At 39.1% G+C, this 27,013-nt stretch overlaps 1 protein-coding gene across 10 annotated transcripts in view; it reads left to right on the top strand.

Moving 5' to 3' along the window:
- Positions 1-26,565, top strand: part of prom1b (prominin 1 b) — a 28,774-nt gene extending 2,209 nt beyond the window's left edge. The window contains exons 2-30 of one of the 10 annotated variants that reach the window (XM_026171417.2): positions 10,788-10,849; positions 11,643-11,669; positions 11,766-11,971; positions 14,250-14,370; positions 14,467-14,530; positions 14,630-14,719; positions 15,057-15,080; positions 15,307-15,524; positions 15,617-15,691; positions 15,791-15,854; positions 16,024-16,032; positions 16,148-16,307; positions 16,545-16,697; positions 17,075-17,198; positions 17,318-17,421; positions 17,554-17,638; positions 17,731-17,877; positions 18,235-18,306; positions 18,938-19,030; positions 19,718-19,735; positions 19,928-19,981; positions 20,095-20,175; positions 20,906-20,974; positions 21,202-21,291; positions 23,452-23,567; positions 24,034-24,096; positions 24,272-24,370; positions 25,449-25,483; positions 25,569-26,565. In XM_026171417.2, the coding sequence (XP_026027202.1) occupies positions 10,788-10,849; positions 11,643-11,669; positions 11,766-11,971; positions 14,250-14,370; positions 14,467-14,530; positions 14,630-14,719; positions 15,057-15,080; positions 15,307-15,524; positions 15,617-15,691; positions 15,791-15,854; positions 16,024-16,032; positions 16,148-16,307; positions 16,545-16,697; positions 17,075-17,198; positions 17,318-17,421; positions 17,554-17,638; positions 17,731-17,877; positions 18,235-18,306; positions 18,938-19,030; positions 19,718-19,735; positions 19,928-19,981; positions 20,095-20,175; positions 20,906-20,974; positions 21,202-21,291; positions 23,452-23,567; positions 24,034-24,096; positions 24,272-24,341 (2,459 nt within the window). In that variant the 3' untranslated portion in view covers positions 24,342-24,370; positions 25,449-25,483; positions 25,569-26,565. The other 9 variants (XM_026171416.2, XM_080303031.1, XM_080303032.1 and 6 more) reach the window with 9 other exon arrangements.
- The last annotated feature ends 448 nt before the right edge of the window (positions 26,566-27,013 follow it).

Here is a 27,013-nt window from a genome sequence, read left to right as displayed (position 1 = left end):
CCACATCATCTCCCTGTACGTATATGTATAAATGCTTTACACGACCTGAGCCTGGTAGACAGTGGCAGGTGCATGTGTTCATTTGTGGTGAATGCAACACTGTCAAGCAAAACTGTTATGAACATTAAATCAGAAGAAGGTGCCATATATATGTTTTGTTCATTTGCTTCTAAAGCTTCCAATTTCAAGCTTACAGTAGGGGAAAAATTATTGAACACGTAAATATATTTCTAAAGGAAATTCTCACAAGATGTCTGTAACAACCCATCCAGCCCACACATGCAATGAAATCAAACCATAGATGTACATAAATTATGTGTAATAATGAGAAATGACAGAGAAAAGGACATGGAAAGTCATGACACCAGCTGAAATTTGTCAGTACTTACATAAATGATATTGATTGGCCACCTGGTTCAATCCTATCTGAAGTGCCATAAAAAGCTGTCTCATTACTAAGGTATCATACAAGAAATATGTCATTATGGATAAAACTAATGAGCTCTCTCCGTGAGCACTGTTGGGGCCGTAATCAGGAAGTGAAAAGAACATAATTTCACTATGAAATTGCCATGACCAGCTACTCCCTGCAAGATTTGGGACAGAAGAGTGAAAACAAATATCAGAAGAGTTGTCTATGAGCCAAGGACCACTTGTGGAGAGCTACAAAAAGACCTGGAATCAGCAGTAGGGCTGCTCGATTATGGCAAAAATGATAATCACGATTATTTTCACTGAAATTGAGATCACGATTATTTGACGATATTTATTTAACCCTTTAAGACCTACTATAGAACCAAGTCCACCAGAGCTTATATTATTTTTATTTTTTTATTTTTACATGCTGTAGTGCCATTTGTGGGAGCATTTCAAGTTGCTATACATCAATACAACTGTTATAGCCCATATTTTAATAATATGTATGCATTAAGTGCATAGTAATTACATAAAATTCAAAAAAGTGCAATAAACTACAAAAAAATTTGAAAATCGCTTTTGTTTTGTTTACATATATTTCTACTTGGAGAAGTTTAAGAGGTTTATCCCTCAAAACTTTAAATACAATAAAGTTGCAAAAAATAGTTTCCCACCACAGGAAATTTATTTTGAGTGTCTTCATAGTTTTATTTTGGAGATACAGCAATTTTTATATACTGCAGGAAAAACAAAAAACAATCCTATGATGCAAATTTGCAAAGAAAACAGCATGTGCATCATTTCACTGTGGGAAGTGTTACGAACAGCTGATAGGAACGGCGAAGCGTGTTTCTGGAATATTATGTTTTTGTTCCTGCAAGCGCTTTTTATGCAATTTTTGCAAAGCTATATGTGGAACGAAACCGTGACCGAGGACAAGCTGATGGCATCAGATGTAAGTACAACTCCTCCGGTTTCATGTGCAAAACAAATTATTGCGCTAGCTTACACGGTTCAGATTCTACAGGGATTTAAAAATAGTTACGCAAAACGGAGCGTGCTGCTCTGACCGGCTTTAAAGGGTTAACAATGACTTTAAAAAAATAATATAAAATAGTGTGCAACACCACTGAAGTTTTTTTTTTTTTTAACTCTTTTCAACCAACAGCAGTCACTCTCCAAATAACTTCTGCTTAGCTTTCCGAGCTTCCCTCGGGTCCTCTTAATCAGCGGTCTCCACCCTTTTTTGCGCCACGGACCGGTTTATGCCCGACAATATTTTCACGGACCGGCCTTCAAGGTGTCGCGGATAAATGAGGGAGGGGCTAATAATCGGCTCGGTCATTTTTAATGATCGTTGAAAGCCCAGATCGTAATCGTGATTAAAATTCGATTAATTGAGCAGCCCTAATCAGCAGGTACAATTGTTTCAAGGAAAGCAATAAGTAATGCACTTGACTGTATGCACACTCACCTTGCAATACTCCATTCGCAAAGAAAAGGCATGCTGAAGCATGTATGCAGAACAACATTTAGACAAGCCTGTAAAATACTGGGAGAATATAGTCTGGTCAGATTAGACTACGATTGATATCACTGGAGGCCATAATACACAATGTTCAGAGGTCAAAAGGCAGTGCATATCACCCCAGAAACACCATACCAACAGTGACGTTTGGAGGTGGGAGTATCACAGTGTATGGCCGTTTTCCAGCCTATGGCACTAGCACACTTCGTCTAATTGAAAGAAGGATGAATGGAAAAATGTGATGAGACATTCTTGATAAAAATCTTCTTCCGTCTACCAGGAAATGACATTTCAGGACATTTGAAAGACATTTCAGGAAGCAATGATCACAAACACAGCCATGAAACTCTCAGCTGGTTTCAGAGGAAGAAAACAAAGCTACTAGAATGACCCAGCCAATCTACAGAAACAACTCAGAGTTCATAGAATGGGTCCACGAAACCTCCAGGATTTGAGGACTGGCTGTAGGGAAGAACTGGCTAGAATCACACCCGAGCAGTGCATGCGGCTAGTTTCTCCATACATCGTGAAGCTGTGATCACCAACAAAAGGTTTAGTACGAAGTATTAAATACATTTCATTAAACACTTTTTCCTGTGTCGTTTCTCATTATTACATGTCACTTAATTTATAGACATCTATAGCTTGATTTCCTTGCATGTGTGGATTGGATGGGTTGTTACCGACATTAAGTGATCATTTCATGTCAATATCACCTTTAGAAATACATTTACTTAGAAATTTACCGATGTGTTCAATAATTTTACCCACTGTAAATGCTTTACACATCCTGATCCTCTGAGGTAGTGACCAGTGCATGTGTTTGTTTCAGGTGGTTGCAAAGCTGCCACAATCCCTAAATCAAGAGAAGGTTCAATAAAATACATATTTTTAAGCCTCCACGAAATATTTTCTCATAAGAAACGATAATTAACGAATATTCCTTTATCCTTAAAAAAAACATATTAACTGACGTCATGATATGCAGATAACCTTGATATTTAAACCTAAAAATGTGAAAAAATTATAATATGGTTATATTAATTGTAATATTATAAATAAATAATCCAGTAGTGTTGCTTGAATTCCAGAATCCCTTCCATCTTCCTTCACTGAAATTTGAATGATATTAGTTTTTACAAATCAAAAGAGAGACAAAACATAAAAGAACTTTAAGATACATTGATTTTTCTTTTTTTTTTTTACATTTCTATGGACTTGAGAGATACTGATAGCTTTACTCCCATGTGGGTTAGTTGAGGGTAGTCTAATTTTTGGTATTAGCGATCCCTACATTCAGATAAATTGCTTTTAACATAAGTTATGAACCAGGCTAATTTCATTAGCCTTTTGTATAATTTTTTTTCATGTACTAATAGAAGGAAGTAACAAAAATAATGTGCCGAGAGGCTGAAAAAGTTTGTCTTAAACAAAATAAAGTCCTAATAAACATAAAAATTTATGTTCATCTGAGAAACGTGTTTTTCACATACTTGGATGTGTCATGACGTTACAGTTGAAGTAATACAGTTGTGTAGTGTTTTGTGGTCTTTCCACATGCAAACACCTTTTATGTTTGCACAGCTACAGTTAAAGACTGTAGCACATCTGCTGTTTGGTCAAAAGAAACACCACATGTGATTGAGTTTAAAGCTATTTGAAAAAATGAATTATTAGTAGTAGTATCTGTAAAGCTTATACATTTAATTTTTTAAAATAAAATACTGGCAAGTATTTCCCTGTATTTTTCCAAAGTGAGAATTGCCAGGAAAGCAAGGGGTGGGAATCAGTCTGGTTATGAATGCATCTTGATACAGCAATGGGACTGAAAAATCTGAATTCAAAGAGTAAGAGGTGTGGTAAACATTGTATAACTAACTGTATAACAACTAAAAAGAAAAAAAAAACTCTTAAAATGCCAAAAGTATTTTTCAACTGTGTGGGGTAATCAGTCTGTTCACTGAGTGAGACAGCTGAATTAATTTGATTTATTGGCAATCTGATTCACTGATTCACTTCCTCCTGCTGCCTGCTTGTTCTTCGCCTCCGTTCAGAGCAGTTGACAAGTTTACATTGTTCCATGGAGTCCTGCACTAAACTCTATGTGTCCATGTTTTCTGTTGTGCTGCAGTGCATGCTTATGTGCTCAGCTTAGATGCGGTCATCGTTAGTTGTTGCAGAGGTGGCAGGTTTGTGTTCGGCTGCAGTGTTAAAGATGAGATTTGTCAGGTCTGTCAGAACATTGAAAATTAATCAGTAAAGAGTTAATCAGTGTAATGTGGCACAGTTATCAGACTGTGTCCAAATCCCCATAAATCCCCTCACTTTGTAAATTTCATTTATTTTTGGCGATTCCAGCAGAACTGTTTGCATATGAGTGTTAGCAGAGAATAAAACATGTGTGCTTAGGTTCAGCGGGGTATCAGCATTTCCTGACACTGGGTTTCCTCTGGGACTCACTCATCCCTTTTTCCACTAACAGTGAAGAAGCATTTTGGGCTCTTTCACTGAGTGTGGAGGCAGCGTCTTATCCCTCTGATACACACAGGCTGGATTAGAGGATTAGCATCCACAGGCTAATGCTAACACTGTCCTGCTACCACTGCTGCAGATGGCATTGTCACACACACACTCACAACTTTGGGTAAATACATGCACAGGCGTGTGCACACACAAATACCGAAAGTGGGTCATAGTCCTGGTGTTTGTCTGCTTGCCTTAATTACTGTGATTGGTTGTGGGAATGTTTACCAAGCGTCTTAAATTAGATCACTCTGAAGAGGAACTCGCACATTTTGGAGAATGAAATTATTTAAAATCCTGCATTTTAGCATCTGAGACTGTAGACACATTTTCTGCAGTTTCTGTACGCCTCTTATGTATATTAACAAAAATAATTATTTCCAAGCACCGTGTTTGTGAATATTAGCTGATGTTCTTATCTTTGAATGTTTGGGCAGCTGGGTATCGACAGCTATTTAAATAAATTAGCTTTTTTTTTAAACTTTTCTTTTAAGGCCATCCATTTTCTTGACTTCTCATCTAATTCTGTAACACAAGAAGCAACCTTTAGAACAAGCCTTTTGAAGGGCTGGCATACACACAGAGACTGACAACCATTAATGTGATGATTCACACCTATGGCCAGTTTATAATCACCAATGCAAGTCTTTGATCTGTGGGAGGAAACCAGCTTTTATTCATAATTTCACTTGATAATTGAGTTCATCAAGGAAATGTTGAGTAATACATTTTAAATTCAAATTCTTTGTCTTCATTTCTCATCTCTTCAAATGTGAATCTGAAACAGGTCTGAGTGTGTTGTACAAAAGCATAAAAAGACATGGCACATAATCCTCTTAGTAGTTTTGCTGTAGCAAACAGTTGGCTCTGACTTCCTTTAGTGTCTCATGCTGACATGAAGTACAGCGCTTAATGGATTGTGTAACACTCATCATTTATTGAAAGTAACAAAAGTTCTCTGTTTTTGGAAGATCTTATATCACGATAGCAACACCTTTTCCATTGCAACCCAGGCACCGATGCACTTATATGCAGTAAATGAGCGCTTTTGAATTTCAGGGACTCAAAAGGAAAAGAAATTGAATCAAGTCAGCGTCTGTCTATATGTTAGCTCTTGGTAGCTGCTAATATTGGAAGCAGCTGTTCCTAAAGTGGGGGTTGGTCAGGATGAAGGAGTTGGATAATAAATCTTGGGGGAAAAGACAAGAAAACATGGTTGGGACTGATTACATTTCTTATTGCAGATTTCCACTATAGTCGTCTTATTCACCAAGCAAAAGTATATAATACTAACAAGCGCTTGACGAGCTTGGATTGCTTTAGATGGCTAAATTTAAAAACCCTCTGATCAAAAATAAAAAACTTTCATACATAATGGTGAACGTGAGTCTATTATTTTGTTAACTGCAACACAAAGGCAAACAGTTATGAATAGAAACTGACTAATATAGTCGTTAAGTGTATGATTCATGCATGCAAATGTCTCCTAAAAGCATCAGAGGTGGTGGTTGGGTTGCATAAGATTTTGCCCACATCTTCCAGTAATCTCTCAGAGCAGGTCAGTGTAGAGGATTGTGTTTACCTACATTTACAGATTACAGTAAGATGGTTGTAAATTCTGATTTGTAGATCAGATTAGCTAACTAGAGGGTTTATTTTTAGATTTTTATTTTTATTATAATTTATTTCTGATCTTACCTGTGTCTTTCTTGCAGTTCTGATGCACAACTGCCTTTATAGTGTAAGAAAAACACTCAGGCCAGGCTGGGATTTATTGAAATGTCTTTAATTAAAAACAAAATATTCACTAACTACACTAAAACCAATCAAAAGCTTCTCTCACAAGACACTAAAAGCAAGAAAATGGTAATTTTTCTATTTATATTTGCTCATTTAAAAAAAAAAAAAAAAGAGTTGTTTTCCTCGGGGACTACTGAGGTTGTATGAGATCATGTTGGGCAGTGGTCTGTTCATCCTTTTAGGTATAAGTCTGATGCTTGTTTATCCCTTCTCTTCCTTTCATTTCCCGTAGGTAGCTCCTATACTGGGTCACTGAACTAAGCTGTGTAAGCTTAACTGCCCTCAGTGGCTAATGCTAACTAAGTAGCTGAGCAACAGCAGGTGGCACTGACCCTACTGTGAGGTGCTCATATGCTGCATCTGCAGAGTTAACCAGTAAAGATGTCTTCACACTTTGTGACAGGCCGGTCAGTGTTAGCAGCATTTTCACAGAGATTAGAGAAACAGAAATGCGAGTCCCCTCCCACCACGAGCAGAAACACAGTATTGGGTACTGAGAGGATTATCTGTGTGGTTACAAAAGAAAAGCACACATCACTGTTACTTTTGTTTGACTGAGCAGAAATGTTCAGGAAGTCTGAAAATGCAAGAAGAAAAAGACAGTTTGTTGCCAGTCAACAAAAATAAATGCATAAAAAATTAATTTAAACACAAAAAAACAAAATGTTCTGTTCAGTCATCTGGAAGATCTGTTCCTTTGTTTTGATAGTACGCAATACAAGATCTAGGATAAGGTAGCTAATTGATTTGTTGATTCATAATTAACTCTGTCAAAAATTTCTAGCACGAAATGTAAAACATTCTCTGATTTGGATGGATTTGCTGCTTTTGTGTGTGTGTGTGTAATTCTCCATGTAATTTAAAGAAACCACCTCAGACTCACAAAAGTAATTTTCTGACATGTGATCAATTAAATCTGCTATGAAAACAGACATTACTGCACACTTTCCACGGGAAAGAAAGAGAAATTAAATGTTTGGTAAGCTCGGTACAAACAGAAGATTAAAAACCATGTAGACACTGTGAAGTGCACTTTATCACCTCACCTGATGATCAGCAGGTGTGCAAGCAGAAGCTTGAACCAGAATCTGTGTGTGTGTGTGTGTGTGTGTGTGTGTGTGTGTGTGTGTGTGTGTGTGTGTGTGTGTGTGTGTGTGCACGCGCGTGCGTGTGTGTGTGTGCGTGTGTGTGTGTGTGTGTGTGTGTGTGTGTGTGTGTGTGAGGGACATCTATTTGCTAAACTGGTCTCCATCTGCTTGTTGTGTGCAGTGGCACATGACACGGTACTAATCTGAGAAGCTCTGCTGTGAGATAATATTAAGTTAAAAGACAGAAAAAAAGGGAAAAGGTTGGATATTTTTCTTTTTGGGAAAATAAACAACTTTGCCAACATTATGTTGACCTTATTATAGTTTTCTTTAAAAAATGCTTTTTGTTAACTAAAATAAAAACTTGATTTTTCTGGTAAAAATAGCAAACAGTGTTGTGCACTAACAACTAGGGGTGCAACGATACACAAAATTCACGGTTCGGTTCGGTTCGATACTTTGGTGTCACGGTTCGATATTTTTTCGATACAAAAAAATGTTCAAGCATTTTTAATTTGTCATTTATTAAAATTATAAATATATATTTTAACTCAAAAGTACAGTTTTTAAATTTAACCCTAACCCTTGTGCGTGTTTTTTATTTTGACAGCGAATGCGCACCTGCGGACCACTTATGTGCAGCCCTGGTTATTTAGCTCATCATATTGCAGCCACAGAAATTCTTTTGTCCATGAAACCATAAAGCTGCACTTTCTTTTTGCCTTATAGTCTGATTTGTCATAACTTCTCCGTTTTGTGGTAAGCTTTTCTTTGGCTGTCACTTCTTCACCCTGACCTGTCTTATTTGGCTCAGCAGAACTGAAATGCTTTTACACACGCACTCACATAAGCTCAGCGATTCTCTGCGCGATCAACCTCTCACATGTTTAAGCTTGCTGTGGGAGATTTCACTTGTCATGTTTGCATAGTAAGCTAACGATTAATAAGACGATGTCAGAGGAATTGGTGCACAAATTATCATCACTCACAGATCAGTGCTGTCACTCTCTATACACAGTTCGCACGATTGCAAAGTGAAAGCAAAAAAACAAGCGCAAATTCAATATGTCACATATTGACAGTGGCTCACCGATGCCAATGACATAATTACCCAGCTACATTTCTGAAAGAATGCAAAAGCATTGACATATATTTTTCCTACAATAGCCCGACGGGCAGGGAAGAGATAGATTTTGGTAGCCCGACTGAAAAAAATCGCTAGCCCCGGGACGTCGGGCTAGCGATATTGCGAGCCCTGTATCTGATTGAGGAATCACTCATCTTTGGAAAAGAGTTTATTACAGAGAAATGTCTCTTTCCAAAATAAAAGCTATACTATCCGCTTCTTCTGGGCTATATTCTCAGCAGCATAAGGAGAATCATGTGCTAACAGCTGTCTAAATAACTCGGCTAAAGTTAGTAGCATGCTTGCTTTTTTTTGTCTGCTTCCACTTGTCTTTGCACTAGGATGATGTCGGCGTAAATGTGCAGTCATATTCGTTGTGTTCCCACTAGTGCTTTCAGGTTAATCTCGTTGAAATGACCTTAACGCCACAACACGGCAAATCTCCGTTAACGAGCTACCGCCGATCGCTCCGTGCATGGGGCTAGACGGCCAACACGTTAACGAGCTAACTGCGCTAACACACTAGTTCACACCAATGTAATTGAGCATTGCATGGCACATCCAACATACTGTTTTACTTTAGTCCATGACTCGCTTACCTTCAGGGTCATACGTCACATGAAAACCAAAATAATTCCAAACGCCAGATCTGAATGAGAGCGGGGGAGGTCCATGTTGCAAGGAGAGCTTAACTTCTGTCTCGCTAGCTTGCCCTGCACTCTTCCTTCTGACTATGCTGTCTGTGTTGAGCCCTCAGTGGATCTGCGCTCGACAGTGCAGCCTAGGCGGAGTAGTCGAACACAGATTCACTGAGCACTCAACACAGACAGCATCGTCAGAAGGAAAGTTGATAAAATAAATTACAAATGTTGTATTGTTCGATACATATGCGTACCGAACCGAAAGCACTGTATCGAACGGTTCAATATCGATACGAATATCGTTGCACCCCTACTAACAACAAAGTAAAAGTAGTGGAAATGCTCTCACTTTTAGTTTCAGCCCACCCGGCACAAGGACTGATTTTTAGTCCGATTGTTTTTAATCACTTAATGAGTCTTCACCCAAATTATGCTCAAGATCGTATTTTTGTTGTTTCCTAGGAGCTTTTCACCATTTTCACAAGAACCACTCCTCCTCCTAGAGTACTGGTCAGATTTTAGTGAAACAAGATATGACTGTTTACAGGACTCCTTCACTTCTCAGTAGATTTTAATTCTCATTAGTTTGTGCAATACTTGAAAAACATAACTTTCCTTCTGTACTTCACATTAGGGTTGCCTGGGAGTTGTACTGGATCATGAGCTACTATGTGATTGAAATGTATCAGCACATGCCGAACAAGGCCCAGATGCAAATGTCTACCGAGATTTGAGATCTCTAGACGACTGAGAGTCAGCTGCTTTCATAAAGTGTTGTTTTGTTTTCTGTTGTACTCTGTATGTCTAATAGGTTGCCCATGACAATCACCTGTCATATTAGAATAATTAAAGACTAAACCCTACACTGAAAAGAATACAAACTAAACCCACTCCGGAGACTGTCTGGAAACAAAAACTTTAAACAGAAATAAAAACTAATAAGAAAAATGCAAAACTTTAATAAAGCCGTTTGAGTGTTTGAGTTAAATAATGTGTGTAAACGACATTTGTATCTTTTTGAAGTGAGACCCGAAAAAAGAAATTGTGAACTACTGATTTAATGTGAGAAATCTGGCAAACAAACGCTGTGAAGTCATTTAATTGTACAACTTCAAATAACCTCTGCTGAGTTGTCAAATACAGTATTTTGATGTGAGTGTGTTGGAACGCTTGGATGTGATTGTATCTATACGTGGCACAGATATCCTGCTTTTAATGCTGTCAAATAGGCATACATGTAATATGTATGTGTGAGCTTGTGTCCATAGAAGCATATCGTAATCATCTTTTACATGCTGAGTAACACTGCTGTGAGTCACACTGCAGGTAGGCTTAGCGCTGGCTGACCTATATACAGTAAACACAGACAGCTGGACTGAACTGAAGTCACTGGTGACAAACTACACAATTCAAACAGCTCCCGTTAAAACACTGAAACACGGTCTCAGTGCCGTCCTCTCCTCGGAAATTAAAAAACGATCCCACGTAATCCGCGTTGTCTGCTTGTGAGCACATAAATGGATTCTTTTTTACCCTCTCCAACTTTGCTTGTCATCACGTACCTGCCTGTAAATCACTGAAACACAGCATCTACTCTGTGCGGCAGTTTTTCTGTATGTAAGCACTCGTCTGTATGTGTGTGTTCTTTTTTTTTTTTTTTGCAGATCTCATTGTCAAAGTCATTCAGCAAAACATGGGTGGAATCAAAATAGAGGAATGGAGAAAGGTATGTTAAGTGTTAAAATTACTAGCAAATGGTAATGAACTGGTTCTTTTATAGTGCTTTTCTATTCTACTTGAATACTGAGAGCACTTTGTAAAACATGCCTCATTCTTACAAGCACTTGCTTTTTACACTGAAGTGCTTTATAACTTTCCCATGATGAATGGATCACGGTTCAGTATCTTGCCCAAGGATGCTGAGGTATGCAGACAAGAGCAGCCTGGGATCCAACCACCAACCTTCCAATTAACAGATGACCTTCTCTACCTCCCGAGCTGTAGCCACCCCAATTACCCTCCACAGAACCCCCACATGCTCTTCTGATACAGTAACATATTTTGAATGGACGTTAGACCATTGGGTTTCTAAATTGTGTACTTGCAGGTTTTTGCAATTGTATTGGGGGCACACTGCTCACAAATTACTAGTAGATGACACGTCACTGTGAAGTATAATTTAAATTTAATTTATTTAATTTAAATCTTTAAAAGAAGCACTATCTAATTTTATACTTACACAAAACAATTGAGCAGTGTATGAAAAAAACATGTTTTGTGTCTCACTTTAAAGTTTATTAGTTTTATGTGTTTGGATAATTTTAATGAAATTAAAATATCACTTCACAGCAGGAACCACAAAGTGACTGTGTCACATCATGAAAAACTTTATTCATTTAGAAATGAGGATTCTCCTTTTTTTAATCCCTCTGTTGTCACATTGACCTGGTTTGCATGTCTTCTTTTTGTTCATGCTTGTGTGATTTCTGCACACCTCCACATCTGGTTTGGTGCTCCAGCCAGAAAACGTCGTCTTGTTGCTGCAGGTAAACTCCTCTCAACACAGCTTTCACTGCATATCTCTGTCAAAAGTAAAGGGCAGAGAGCAGATTGATAACTGGGTGAATGCTCTCCTCCCGCAGTGGATCCAGTACGAGTCCGGATTTCTCATATGTGCAACCTTCGGCGTCGTGTTTGTGGTCCTTATCCCCGTCATAGCTATGTGCTTCTGCATGTGTCGATGCTGTGATAACTGTGGAGGGGAGATGCATCAGAGACAGAGGAAAAATGCAGACTGTCACAGAGGTTTCTATACCGCCTCGCTGGTTGCTACAACCATCTTCATCATGTGAGTCGTCATTCCTCTTCTTCACAGTTTTTATCATTATCAGTCTGCTATACTCCAAAATGAGGATGATTTTAATGACACTGGTTCTCCTCTACTTTGATTTCTGTATTGTGAAGTACCTGTAAGATTTCACCTTCTGCGGTGATTTGTTATTTTTGCATATTTGTCACACATCCACACTTCAGATCATCAAAGACATTTTGATGATTAAAAATGATCACAGTAACCAGAATAAACACAAAATGCAGATTTTAAATGATTCTTTCAATTTTTAAGGGAAAAGGCTATCCAAACCTACCTGGCCCTATGCAAAAAAATCATTGCCCCTTTTCTAAATCATGAATTAACTCCAATGAATCACATTGGAGTATAATTTCATTAGTCATTTCCAGCTATGATTATTGCCAGACCTGCTGAATCATGAAATCATTTAAACACTTGTTTAAAGCACCTGTTTTTGATACAACTGTGTAAACATTAGAAAATTTAAATTTTATTGTTGTAATTTTAATATGTTTGTCAGAAACAGGTCTCTTTTGTAAATGAGACATTGATTCTCAAGGGGAATACCTGCATAAATAGAGGTTAAATAGAAATAAACAGAATCTGCCTGACAAAGTGAAGTAGACTAAAAAATCTGAAAAAGCAACACATCATACCACGATCTAAAGAAACTCAAAAACAGCTGAAAAACAAAGTCATTGACATATGTCAGTCAATAAACAGATGGAAACTGCATCTACAAGCCTGATTGCTCATTACTGCTTTTGTTATCTGTTGAAGTTCAGGGTCTGGTTGCTGGGCTGAGGTCAGCATTCAGTCAGCTTTATAGCATCACTCTGGGTTCTTGGCTAGCTTAGCATTAGCATGCTGTCTGTGCAGGTGCTTGCAAGGAGCCGAAGTTGTGTTGGCAGCATAATGCGTTTTTTTTCTGACCTGGATGCAGTTTCCACTTTACCATCGTGCTCTTGTCCTTTTGTGTAGTAAAACTAAATGTAATGACTATATCCAGGCTGTAGACCGTACCACTATCTTCCATCTCCGGCACACAAACTGAAATTAGCTGATTGAACTGCTGCAGAAACCGGTAAATGGTATTGATAGGCAAACAGACTAACAATTCCAAAGAATTTGACTACTGGGAAACGGTTCTTGTACAGAACTGGTTCTCGATTCCCATCCCTGCCAGCAAGCTCACCTCTGAATGGCTCAAAAATCATATAAGAGGCCATTCATGCTTGAAAACCCTCAGATGTGACCAAATCAAAACAATTAAATAAAGAAGGGTGGGCCAAATTCCTCCACAGTGATGTGAAAGACCCATTGCCATTTATCACAAACACTTGATTGCAGCTCTTGCTGCCAAAGGTGCCACAACCAGTTATTAGGCTTAGGGGTCAAATTACATGGTGCCAGGTAGGTTTGGATAGCTTTCTTCACTGCATATGAACCCAAAACGTTACACAAGTTATCTGTTTTCTCAAATAGATTACAACCTACAAGCTAAAAGACTATCAGGTGTCATGCCAGACTATTCGTTAAAATTAGTTACGACTTAAAATATGAACAAAAATGCTCCTGAAAGCAGTCTGACCAAAAAGTTAACAACCCTTGTAATAATGAACAGATCTCAGCAGGTCAATGTTGGCGCCACATATTTACACGTATAATTTTTCACATATGTAAAAATGCTTTCCTTTATGTGGGGTAAAAAAAAATGTCCAATAACTTTATTTGCTCATATGCAGAGAGCATGCGGAGTACCTGCTGTGTGGAAGAGGCAAGCCCACTGAAATTTGATTTAAATGTGGAGGACAGTTATGTGTTACCGATATTACTTGGCTGACCATGAGAGGCCTCGCCATCTGAATGAGTCCTTTCACAGCACAAATGTGAATGCTCACATCCAAAGAACAATATAACCAGTTGGTTGCTTTTGTTGATTTGTTTTTTTACTGTTTCTACATTGTTTTTGTTTGTTACAGAAAGTCTAAAATATCACTACTGTAAAACTAATAAGGTGTTTTTGCAGTGAATCACAGTGAATTCTAACCACATAATCCTAATGCTTAGCTTCACTTTGCATGTTTAGCTTGTACACTCAGCCGTACAGTTTTTCTTACATCACTAACTGTGGAGGGCAGAGTTGAATCTTCAGTGAGCAAGAATTAAAACTCATAATGCAGGAGTCCCCATTATGTAGCTGTGCTGCTCTCTGCTGTTAAAGTGTGGTCACTGCACTGCTCTTCTCCTAATTGATCCTGCATGTGTTTTTCAGTGTGGGTGTTCTCATTGCTCTCGCCGCAAACCACAACATCAGCTCACAGGTCAAAAGCACTCGGCGGCTCATTAACACCAACATGAGAGACCTGAAGACGTTCGCTAACAACACGCCTGCAGTATGTCCTCACAATAACCCGTTTATTTTTGAAAAAACAAAAGCCAATAATATAATATAACTAATATCTATTAATACTGTGTGTCTCCTGCTGCAGCAAGTCGATTACCTGACAGCCCAGTACACCACAGCCAAGAACAAAGTCCTGTCAGACCTCGACAGTAAGCTCGACCCTGCATGTTTGCACACAGTGTTTGTCTGATATCTCTCACTTTACATAACTGTGCTGAACTTTCTGACCTTTCTGTGCTTCCTCACAGACATTGGCCCTTTGCTGGGGGGTAGGATCCACATTCAGCTGGAGAAATCAGTGATTCCTTCGCTGGACACCGCCCTGCGTATGGCAGGAGGTAACGTCTCTGTATAAACCTCCCGTTGAGATTACACAACTCGGACTCACAAACCAGTGTGCAAGTTCTTAAACAAAACTCAGTTGTTCTTTTTAAAAGATGTACTGTAATACACATAAAATTTTAAATTTTGTAGCAAATTTAAGTTTCTAATAAAATCAGGAGTTTTTTAAGTAGTTGCTACGGTTACAGCTAATGCCATTTAAATGCCACAACTTCTCTTGTGGGTTTAATACTAAAGACAGTCTTTAAGGAAAAGTACTCACCATTTAATTTTCATTTCTTTTTCTTTCTTTTTCCCCCTCTATGATTCTCTCACATTTTCTTTTGTCTAAAGCAAAAGTTGAGAGTGCCATCAAAGGTAAAGTGAGCTGAGTGGGACTCAGTGGTGCAGTGTTCGTAGCTGTGTCTGCAAAAGTGTTAGAAGCAGATGGTTATTCTGAACCTTTGTGTTAAGTTGGAAACTGTTTTTTGTTATAGTTTTCCTCTGTGGGTTGTGCCTCTGTGGTCGGTGTAAAAAAGCCCAGCATGCTGTTGTCTCAAGAAAAAGTAGTTTCACTGTGTGTCATATTGCTTGTTGTTTGTAGCCATGCGGGAGACCAAAGAGGCCCTGGAGAACGTCAGCTCGTCCTTGGAGGTGCTGCAGGACGGGGTGGGGAAGCTTCAGGCCAGCCTGTCAGGAGAGCGCGCCTCTCTGTCCAACACCCTGTCCGACCCCGCCTGCACGAACGGAGCTGTGTCACATACCTGTAACACCATCCGCTCCACACTGTCCCAGCTGGGAATCAATGCTGACTTCTCCAAGGTGATAAGAAGCAATATGCCATCTAATACTGGAACATTTTAACCGTGAGAAATATCTCCAGGTTTACTCTGCTTCTTTTTCCTGTCTGTCAGATCCCAGATGTTAATCATGCCTTGGCCAATGTCAATACTGTCCTGAAAACAGATCTCAGCAACATTGTACAAAAGGTTAGTGGCCGTCTCTCACTCAGCATCATCATCTTGTCCATGCTAAAACTTTTTGTCTCACCTGTCATCTTTCTTTTCTCTTATTCTGTTCATCTACAGGGTTACGCTTCCTTTAACGACACGCCAAGACTGGTTAAAGAGCAAACAAAAAACATTGTTGCAGGTACACGTGTGTGTGTGTGTGTGTGCGTGCGTGCGTGTGTGCGTGCGTGCGTGCGTGTGTGTGTGTGTGAGCTAGAGCTCTGTTTTGTAAATGAGATAAGAGTGAGTATAAAGTGTTTCATGTTCTTCTTTCATCTCTGTCTGCATACTTGTGGATGATGAAACTGCAGCTCTGCCTCGTAAGTTTTTCTCTTCTGTGTCAGACACATTATCCCTTTTTCACTTCACCTTAAAACCCCCAGCCTTCCAGTTTATTTCTGTCTGACTTATTTATTGTTACAATTGTGTTTGTAGGAGTAAAGGGGATGCTGGATAAGATCGGTGCAGAGATCACCGGCTTCTCCAAGATGTTCCCCGTGGAAGCTTCTCTGGCAAATTTCACCATTTTCCTAAATGAAAGACACAAAGCTATTGAGTCCTATTACCCCCAAATCGATCAGATGGATTTTTACAGGTTTGTGTGTTTCTCTTTAAAAATCTATTAAGAAAATGTGAGGATGTTAAAACGTCATAGATAGAAACAAGGCTGTTAAGGTTCAGCTCTAGTTATAACACACGGTCCTTCTCACTGCTTTTAAAAAATAAATAAATAAAAAGAACCAAACTAGTTGAACAGCTTGTGAGAAATAATCTCACTCTAGGTTACAATGAATTAGGTTAAAGTGGGTAAACCTCTCTGTCTAACCTTCAGGTGGATCGCCTGCGTGGCGGTGCTCTGCATGGTCGTCTTGGTGATGGCCTTTAACATCCTCGGCCTGCTGTGTGGTAACTGTGGCTACGACAAGCAAGCTAGCCCGACCACCCGCGGCTGCCTGTCGAACACTGGGGGAAACCTGCTGATGGCGTAGGTTTCCATCACAACACTCACTCGCCTGAAGGCATCACTCAGGGATCTTTTTTTCAGGGTGGAGTTCAAACTGTAAAAGTGGCTGTGATCCATTTAGCTTACAGTCATATAACAAAGGAAGCATTATAAGCACTGAGTACAGGTTTACTTTACAAAAAATGAAGACTCACAATAGTGTTCTTCAAATAAGATTAAATTTAACAGTAAATGCATGAAATAATTATAGAAAGGTCTCAAGTTCAGAGAGTTTCTTCACATTAATACTGGTTTTATCAAAAGTGGACTCTTACGGGATTATCTCTTGTGATATATGGTGGGAAATAACAGCAAAAATATTATTTTTGTCTCTCAGAGTCTGTTTTTTACTCTTGCAGTGGTGTTGGCTTCTCGTTTATCTTTGCCTGGGTGCTGATGGTCATCGTTACCACCCTGTTTGTTGTCGGGGGCAATGTGGAAAAGCTGATATGTGAACCTCTGGCTAACAGACAACTGTTTAAGGTGTTAACTCTCTTTTGTCTTTTATTTTTATTCTGCTGGAGATTTTATTATTTTCACCTTTTATCTGAGCCGTAAAATGGCCAACACTGCTTTCTTAAACTGTGTGTGTGTGTCTGTAGATCATTGATACGCCGTTCCTGGTCCATCCTGAAAAGAGGAACTTCCTTCCTGGGATGCTTTTCCAGAATCCAAATATTGATTTAACTCTAGGCGGCATGTACAGGTAACATTTAAGTTATCACGAAAAAGTAATGAATCCATTTTTCTAGTTGTTTTTGTAAGAAACTCATTACCTGTAGTTAAGCAGAAAACATCACAGCACTGTGTTTGTGATGATCATGGTTTTGTCTCACAGGGAGTGCTATGACAACAACGGTCTGTATCACGCTCTGCAGCTGGAGACCATGTTCAACATTAACTCCTTCCTCAACAGAACAGTGGTAAGAGCTATGTTACTGTATGTCACCATTACAGGTGCATTGATGGCAGAAGGTGAATGGTAGTTTGACTCTACACATGTGTTTCACAACAGTACAACAGGGACCTGGCCAAAGTGTTTGATAGTGTGCAGGTGGACCTGCAGGGCATCACGCTGCTGGAGCAGGCTGGCAGAGACAACCTCATCAACTTTGCCAACTCTGGAATTGGACAGATTGACTTTCAGGTTTATCTCACTGAGGTGAGCTGTGTGCATCTGTGGTTGTGTTTATGTTGAATGGCACGATGCACACCGTTTACTTCCTTTATATCCTGTGCACAAAAAGCCCTTCACTCCGCTTACATGCACATACACTCAGTAAAAATTATTTCCATTATTCTGCTAATTTTATTTTTCTTGTTTAATGTAAAATATTTTGAATGCAATCATAACATCTTCCAGTTTTGTTAATATGCATAAATAAAATGCATTTAATTTGAAACAGTGATTATGCAACTTTAAAAGCTATCCCTAATAAAAATACCCCCACCCCCAAACAAACCTTAACTAAAACCTTTTATACTAACCATCTTTCATGTGTAAATTCCTGGTTTTTAGGTAAATAAAGGAGTCACTCTAATAGATCTGCTGTCCTTCTGTAGCGACCTGGAGGGTCAGGCTGACCAGCTGGTGAGTCATTAATGTCTGCACATGTGTTGTAGATCAGCATCAACATATTGTATGCATGCACGGTTACAGCCTTTTGTAGAGCAGTGGCAGTCAGAGGTCCCACTATTGCTCTCTTGTGGATGCAAAACGGGTGAAAAACTATTAGCCACGATGTCACAGTTGGTTAAAATTATGAACACTTGAGCTGCTGAATTAGTCAGGTTCTCACCACAGACCTAAAGTGAATCTTCACATCTGTCTAAATGATCTGATTAAAAGTGGATTTTTTAATTTCATCTTCATGAAGGATGGCACATCTCTGGCAGTACTTGACTTAATACTTGACAGCAGGAATGTCATATATACGTGTTAGACCGGCAATTCTAAACATATAGTCAGACACCCATGTTGAAGGAACTTAGGGTTCATGTTCACGTTGCACACATTTATGCCACGTGTTCGGGTTCTGGAGCTTGTTACACAGGGAGATGTTTGCATGTGCCCTTGTAGTGAAACTTATAATAAAACAATGACAAAATATTTGTTTTTAGTTACGTTAAAGACTCAAAATCTATTCTACATTTTCATGGGAACCTAAACAATATACATCTGTAATAACATATTGTATCCTTAAAACTGTGTTTGTTTACAGCCCCGTGGTGCTCTGGAGAACGCACTGAGAGGCCATGCCAGCAGCATTAGATTCATTCACCGAGAACAGGTGGTGCCACTGGAGCAAGCAATGGTAATCAACTAACCACAGCACAAATACAAACAGCACTATTAACAGTTCAACACTTATTTCTCATAGCTTATTTTATATATTCAGCTACCAAGACGATGAAGATCACCTGTTTATTTTTCTTTAGCAGTGTCCTAGATGAACAGAGGATTTTGAATTGAGGCTTTTTTATTTCAGGCATCACAACAAAAAACGTAAATTTTTTACCCATTTTTGGGTAAAATGAAAATCATTTTGACCCCATTAATGAAACAAACTGTCAGTGGTTGAGCCAAATGCTGTTTCTGTTACTAAAACAGATACCTACAGGGTTGAGGAGGTGAGGATAATAGTATTTGAGTTAGTATGAAGCAGTGACTCTCATGTAAAAAACAACAGCACGTATTTCAGCAGCGTCTCACCCCACATAGAAGGAGAACCTGTGAGTTGGCCTAGCACAGGAAAGCTGGTGGCAAGTGGCCCAGGGAGGATTTGCACATCTGCACATACTGAATGAGGCAAACATGTAGCATTACACCTAAGCTTTTTTCTTTTTTTTTTACCATTATTTAATAGGGAAATAGTGGTAATTACGTAATCTTAATGAACAGAGAATGTCTTCAGGGACAAAACACATCTACATGGTCTGTTTTTTGCTCTGTTCCTCAGTGTTCCTTCTTTTTGTTCTTTTCTTTCATAATGTGGTGACAGAAATATGTCAGAGCACGGGTAAGCTGCTGTTGATGTGCAGCACTGTGACAGTGATTTATTTTCTTTTTTTGTGTGTGTTGTCTTAGCAACGTCCTTCATGTTGTGACAGCGGTGGCGTGATGTGATGGATGTGTATCTGTAAATAAGGAGGGAGTTGTGCGTGTGTCTGTTTCACCGTGCGACTGCTTGTGCTTTAATCTTCTCACACAGAGTACGCTGCACCAGAGTGTCAAACAGCTACAGAAGACATCCAACGACCTGCCAGTAAATATGAAAACTATTGTTATAGACCACAGATAGCAGTGTAAACAATTATTTCCTTAGCAACCTATCCACGTTTCGTGAACTAATTTCTTTTGCTTTTATTTCTCTCTGAGGTCAAAGTAACAAATGTCCTGAGTGCCATTGATGCAGCAGAGTACCTCATCGCTCATAATGCCTCCCACGTGGTGAAGCAGGTACATCGATCAAGGCTTCAACATAACATGGTGACATGGAGCATCAAAAGATAAATGTTGAACACACAGCAAAAAGCTCTTTAATCATGCCACAACAGGCTGCAAACTTCCCATGATGCACTGGGCATTTGTGCTCCACTCCTGTCTTCTCTCAGGGGTTTTTACACCAACACTCACATCATTAAATTGTCCCAAAGTGTGCGTTTTGTCTTTGTGTCCTTATGGTCTCCTTTTTCTCTCTTTTCTTTCCCCTCATCCCCCTCTCTGATTCTGCTGGAGATTTCTTCCTGTTAAAAGGGAGTTTTTACTTCCCACTGTTGCCAAATGCTTGCTCATAGAGGGGTTGTATGATTGTTGCAATATTCCCTCTATTATTGTAGGGTCTTTGCTTTATAATCGTAAGGGCTCTGAGGCGACTGGTGTTGTGATTTTGTTCTCTGGTAGCAAATGTGTTGCCTCAGAATAAAGACGACTTGTTTTTCTGTGGCTTATTAGAGTCCCATTGTAAGCAGACTGATTACATTATTATAAATATTTTTTGTGTTTGCAATCCAAACTTGATTCACTGGCCAAGAACGTCATTATCGTAGTGCTCAAATCAGGTTACATTTTAAAGAAAAGTGTATAAAGAGCTAATCTTGATCCAACAGGGAAATGAACTCCAGAGCTTGAAATCTCAATCGTGATCATAGTGAGTACTCATGAGTGTTTTTCATTTTTTTGGTTGTAGGAAACAAAGGCGTATGTGCAGGGCTTGGTGGGATACTTCAAACAGTACACAGAATGGGTTAAAAACTCTGTGAGTACTCTGCCATTTTCTCTATTGTTTTCTTCAGTGTCTTTGTACAAAATTTGCAGTATAGTAAATCCTTCCTCTGCCTCTTCTGATTATCTGAGTCAGTGTTTAATTTAGTTTTAGTGTTTAAGTTTTAGTATGGTTTAAGAACTGCTGATTTAACTTGAAGTTAATGAATAAATGTGGATTCTGAAGAGAGATCAGCCAGCATGTGTGTTTTTATCCTACAGCTAACTACAGAGGTGGCCCAGTGTAAACCCATCAGCAACATTGTGGACAGTATGGAAATAGTAGGATGCAGCTTCATAATCGACTCACTGGTAAGATGTCATTGTGGTTACCTGTATGTGTGGATGTGTGTTTTCCCAGCTGTTTGCACAGTGCATGTACCTTCATGTACCTGGATGTAAACTAAAAATATATCTGTGGTTTTATGTGAACTGTTTGGGGAGCTCAGAGTTTTAGGAGGAGAACGGTGTGTTGTTCACAAACACTGAGATTAAATAAAGCCTGTTTTGTGTCTGGGCCGGGGATTTACACACACACATGGATTCTTCCGTGTTTTCACTCCTGACCCTGAGGAGTTATAAAGGTTTATGTTTTTATACTTGCTGTATATCAAGCATGCGACTTCCTGAGAGTTTAATGAGCCCAAACAGGCCAAAGACTGTGAGCAATATAAACAGGATTTTAATTTTTGCACTGCCTGCAGCTACTGTACATTTAGATGTGCTTTGTGTGTGCATGTGTGTGTGTCTGTGTGCACACATATTTTAGGCTTCTGTTCGTGAAATGCAGCTGCATAAATGTGTGACATTAGCAGTACTACAACAAGTATATTTATTATTAATTCATTGGTCCATGATGTTATTATGTCTTTAAAAGTCACAGTCCTGACATTTCATTCAGTGATGATTACAAATAAAAAGTCCCCTGATTTAAGAGTTGTTGCATATTAACAAGTACCTTAGCTCAAGCATTTGCAATTACTCTTTTAGTCTACTTTAAACTTGTACATCAGTACATTTCTAAGGTAAACATGTTTTTATGGGACTCTCTACAGCCCTAAAAAAATTAAATACACCCTTACTTCTTCAATAGGAATTAAGGTCGTCAGTTGCAGCCAGATGCTGCTACTCACTGTTAATCACTTGATTCGCTGATCCACAGCAAGTCTGAAGATCATTACAAAGGCGGACATTTTGGTAGTTTGTTGGTCTGGATGTTACAGGTGTTGTGTTAACACACATCTGAATATCCAGATGTGTGTTAAGGTTGCCGGTTCGAGCCCCGGCTTGGACAGTCTTGGTCGTTGTGTCCTTGGGCAAGACACTTCACCCGTTGCCTACTGGTGGTGGTCAGAGGGCCCGGTGGCGCCAGTGTCCGGCAGCCTCGCCTCTGTCAGTGCGCCCCAGGGTGGCTGTGGCTACAATGTAGCTTGCCATCACCAGTGTGTGAATGTGTGTGTGAATGGGTGGATGACTGGATATGTAAAGCGCTTTGGGGTCCTTAGGGACTAGTAAAGCGCTATATAAATACAGGCCATTTACCATTTACCATTTACAATGCCGCAATCTCTCAGGAATGGATGTCCCAGCAAACTCACACTCAAGTCAGGCTCAGAAGGACTGAAAGTAATCCAAGAGCTACATCTCAGACTCTAAAGGCCTCAGTTCATGACATTCAGATTAGAAAAAGACTGAGTAAGTGTGACTTCTTTAGGAAGGGTTGCAGGACAAAACCTCTTACCTCTAAAATGATCATGGCAGCACGATGAGGTTTGCAAAGTAACATCTGAACAAACCACAAGACTTCTGGAACAATGTCCTCTGGACACCAGAGACCAAAGTGAAGTATTTAATGCACAGCACCACATTTGATGAAAACCAAACACAGCAGCACAAACACCTCATAATGGCGGAGGATGGATGATGAATTGGGTTTGTTTTGGAGCCACAGGAACTGGGCATCTTCCACTTCCACTCCATCTGTGTGACAGATAAAGCTGGACTCAAACTTCTCACACAGAGTCCTGTGTTATCGGGCCAAAATTCCCAATAAATTTCATACAGGAAAAGTATCAAGTTATTGATGCTGAAGATGGTTCTACAAGTTATGGACTGAAAGGGTGTACTTAGTTTTTCACAGGACTGTATTGTGTTACAATAATGTTAGAATAATATGAAGCAGGTGGACCATAAATGATAATAATCAATAAAATAGTGGTTTCGTTGTCTTGTTGTTATGTAGAAATATATTATAACCTCCACACAATGTTTCAGTCTCTGCAACTTTTGTCAGGTACAGAGAAACGGGTACAGCCATTGTGCCAAATATGAGTTCTTATTATACCCACATTAATATCAAGATTTGAAATCTTTTTGACAGTGTTTTAGCACTAAGAGTTCAGTGTTTAGTGAAAAGTAACAGCAATGAATGAAATCGCATAAAATGTGATTACTGGTACTTTTATTTTCCAGAACACATTCTGGTTTGGTCTCGGCAGCTGCTGCATCCTGCTCATCCCCAGCATCATCTTCTCTGTCAAACTGGCCAAGTATTACAGAAGGATGGACACAGAGGACGTCTTTGAAGAGTGAGTCCAAACCTTCCTCGTTATCCTCCTGGGTTTTTTTCTGATGTAAATCAAAGCCAAATTCATTAATAATTTTCTTTCCTTTTCTCTGTCCATTATTCCTTTTCACGGACACGGATTCTCCTCGTATTTTCTCCTTGTGTTGTATCCGCTCACTCCAGCTCCTCTTACCCATGGCTTGTTGCACTTTAACATCGATAATTCATGCACTTTCTCATCTTCTCCCACACACTTACTCGCTTTTTGGAACGGGACTGTTCAGCTTCGAATCTCTTGAGCTTTTTCACTCTTTCTTCTGAAATCACGAGCTCGGCATTTTAGCTCTTAACATGGACTTTCCCATCACTGCTCGCGCTCTCTTTCTTTCCGATGCGAGCGTCGCTCTCTGTGGATCACTCCATCCCTGTCACTTTCACAGGAGTCTTCCCCTTTTTCATCTGCCCCTCCCCTCGTTCTTCTCTTGCAGTATGGCTAATACAGGTAATCACGGTGAACAGGTGTGTGATATCCATGGAAACCTTGCCATCAGGTACGAGCCGCGTGGAGCTAAATCTGACTTGCATGCTGGAGTGTTAATTGGTGGAGGGATATTTGGAGTCCTGTCAGCGTAAATTTTTATTTACCACATATAGAGATATAAAGAATTCCCTGTGTGTGTGTGTGTGTGTGTGTGTGTGTGTGTGTGTGTGTGTGTGTGCATTCAGCTCTCCCTATTCTGACACTCTGACTCGGTTCCCTCGGGCCTCTGCCCCCCCGAGCTACTCAGTCTGGTGACCCACTGGAACTCTCTCCCTGCTGATGAGGTATTGACGATCACTGATGACTCCACTAACCCTTACAGCTACGCTAACAACCAGCCATGTAAGACCATCCAGCATCCCACCATCACTACGCTGATTTCATTTTGACAAAAACATCCTTCTTTTTCCTGACTTCCCTCTTATCTTCTTCATCCATCACTGCATTCAAACATCAGAGCCCACTGAAATGAAGTTTTCTGTGATGGAGGTAACTGCTTATATCCACATGATGCTGCCACGTGTCAGGCATCCAGATTGTGCCTCAATTAGATCAGTTTTCATCCTTGGATATATGCAGTGTTCAGTCAAAGCTGCACAGGAAGAGAGAAAAATCTTTTGCTTTTGTGTTTGAAGCGCTGTTGTGTTCTCCAGTTAAAGGAAAATGAGCCTCAACAGGACAAAACAGAAGAAACCTAATGCGACACTATTTTTCTGAAACATTTTTCTTGTGTTAAGACCAAAAATGAATCAATCTATTATTTGGAAAAACAAAAAAACAAGAAAATCATTTTTTAGATTCCTGAAAGGTCCCTGGTTTAATCCTGGAAGGAGTCACGAACGCACGTAGCTCTGCATGATTGATTTGTGTTTCCTTCTGAATAACAGAGCACCCAAAACTACTTTCAAACACTAAAAAAATGTTGGAAAACTCGTGTTTTCCCCACCAGTTGTGAAATAACAGTAAAGGCCCCAAAACACAAGTCCTGGCTTTGAATGTGTGCAGGTGAAAACCTCACAGGAAAATAAATTAATAAATATTATTCTGTGTGTAACTCTCACATATTTCAGCTATAGAAATATGAATACAATTCCTGTATACCTGTGTACATGTTTACCCTCCAATCTTCAAAGATTTGTGGAAGTGATTCCCATTGTGTGGACCACAGGAAATCATTTGCTTTTTATAATCATCTACTATGTGGTTTTAAAAAAAACCATCACCCTCACCCTGCAACTTATAATAATAGCAATGACAGTAACAGTCACAAGGTGTCGCAACAGCTCCAGATGCTCTTCCTGATGATTTGACTGATGTTCCAGTCATTAACATAAAACATTACCTTTTCTTTTCCCTCCACAGTGGACAGGAGAACTGGAACTGATCTTCCCTTTGTGGTAAGCGCTCATCTGTATCTCTTCACATATTTCATACCTGACTCTTAGTGCACTTTATTTTTCTAAAAGCTTTCTTCGTTTCCAGGATCACTGGGCTGTTTAGGCTTCCGATTCAGATCTTTTAACACTTCCAAGGACAAAAGGGAAGAACAATCGTGAACTCTGGGATGAAGGCGTCTTTCAGTAGTCCTTCAGGCCATTTGACAAAACCACTAATGCCAGCAAAATCCTATGAAGTGTTTTCTCGACCCCTTTACCATTTTATTATGTACACCAACAGCTGCATATTTAGCTGCATAGAGAATCAATTTGTACTTACATAATCAGTTTTAAACAAGGCAACACAAGTGTACAGTTTTTACACTTTCAAGTCTTTTGAAAGTTTTATATATTTTTTGTTAAACTTTGTTTTATAACATGTAAGTAGGTTTGTAGTAATAGCTTTCTTTTTCTCTGTGAATATTTGTAATATAGCTTACATAATTTGCATCAAACAGGTTTCACTTAGCAGGTGTTTATTTAAGGAATGGTTTGACAATTTGAAAAAAAAAAAAGTAGCTACTCGCTTTCTTTCAGAACTGACACAGATCACATCTCTCATGGGAATCTACCAAACAGCTGTGCAGCTGTGTTTTTGACCAAAGAGACCAAAGGTATTGAATTATTCATTTAAGCAGCAAAGCGGCAGCTCTGCTCGGCTCAGTACATCCTTGAAACATGAAGACTGCGCAGTTTACTACAAAGTGTTACAAGCTATTAAATACACACATGTGCTTATTCTATTGAATCAGCTTTTATTTAACTAAATTTAATTAAGTTCCTGTTTATGTTGTTGTTTGTTCATAAAAACTGTATGTAGGCTGTCAACTTGTTTGATCAGCTTCAAAAGTTTGGTAAGCGCTGTTTTAACAGGATTTAAGGAGCGATGACACAAAATATCATGTTTCACCAGACTGTTAATGAGGGCCTGTTGCTTGTGTTGTCAAATAAAATTCCCAGAAGCCTCTGCAATATTAAAGGTCTGAAAAACACAACTCGGCTTGTGGTGAGGATGCAAATCTCTAAATAAAAACTCAAATCCAGTGTCGTCTGTTTTTTATTGCATAAACATGGTTCATAAATCACACGTTTCTAAATATAAAGGAAATGTTTTATTGTGTGCAAAACCTTTAAAAAATGACTTAAAAGGAGTTTGATACGTGCTCAGGAAGACACGTGATGCTCATGTGGCACATGCAGAGATGAATTATAGTTAACTAGATGACAAAATATTTTAGCTAAAATAAAATGAACTGAAATGGTACTATGAACTTTTTTAAAAGTGTTTTTTCTTATTACATCTGTCCTGATTTTCTGAAAATTGGCCTCTGACATGTGCTCCATAATAATTAAAAAGATGGAAACTAAACTGAAAATTAGAAAATCCATCCTGAAAACTAAACTGAATTAAAACAAGTAAAAAAAATAAATAAAAGCTAATTAGAAAATACAAAAATATAAGTGCAATGCGCACACAGCAGCTGGAGGTAG

The sequence above is a fragment of the Astatotilapia calliptera genome, chromosome 6, assembly GCF_964374335.1.
Source record: "Astatotilapia calliptera chromosome 6, fAstCal68.1, whole genome shotgun sequence".
Lineage (NCBI taxonomy): Eukaryota > Metazoa > Chordata > Actinopteri > Cichliformes > Cichlidae > Astatotilapia > Astatotilapia calliptera.
Note: the sequence above shows the minus strand (reverse complement) of the source record. Positions and strands in the feature narration are given on the sequence as shown.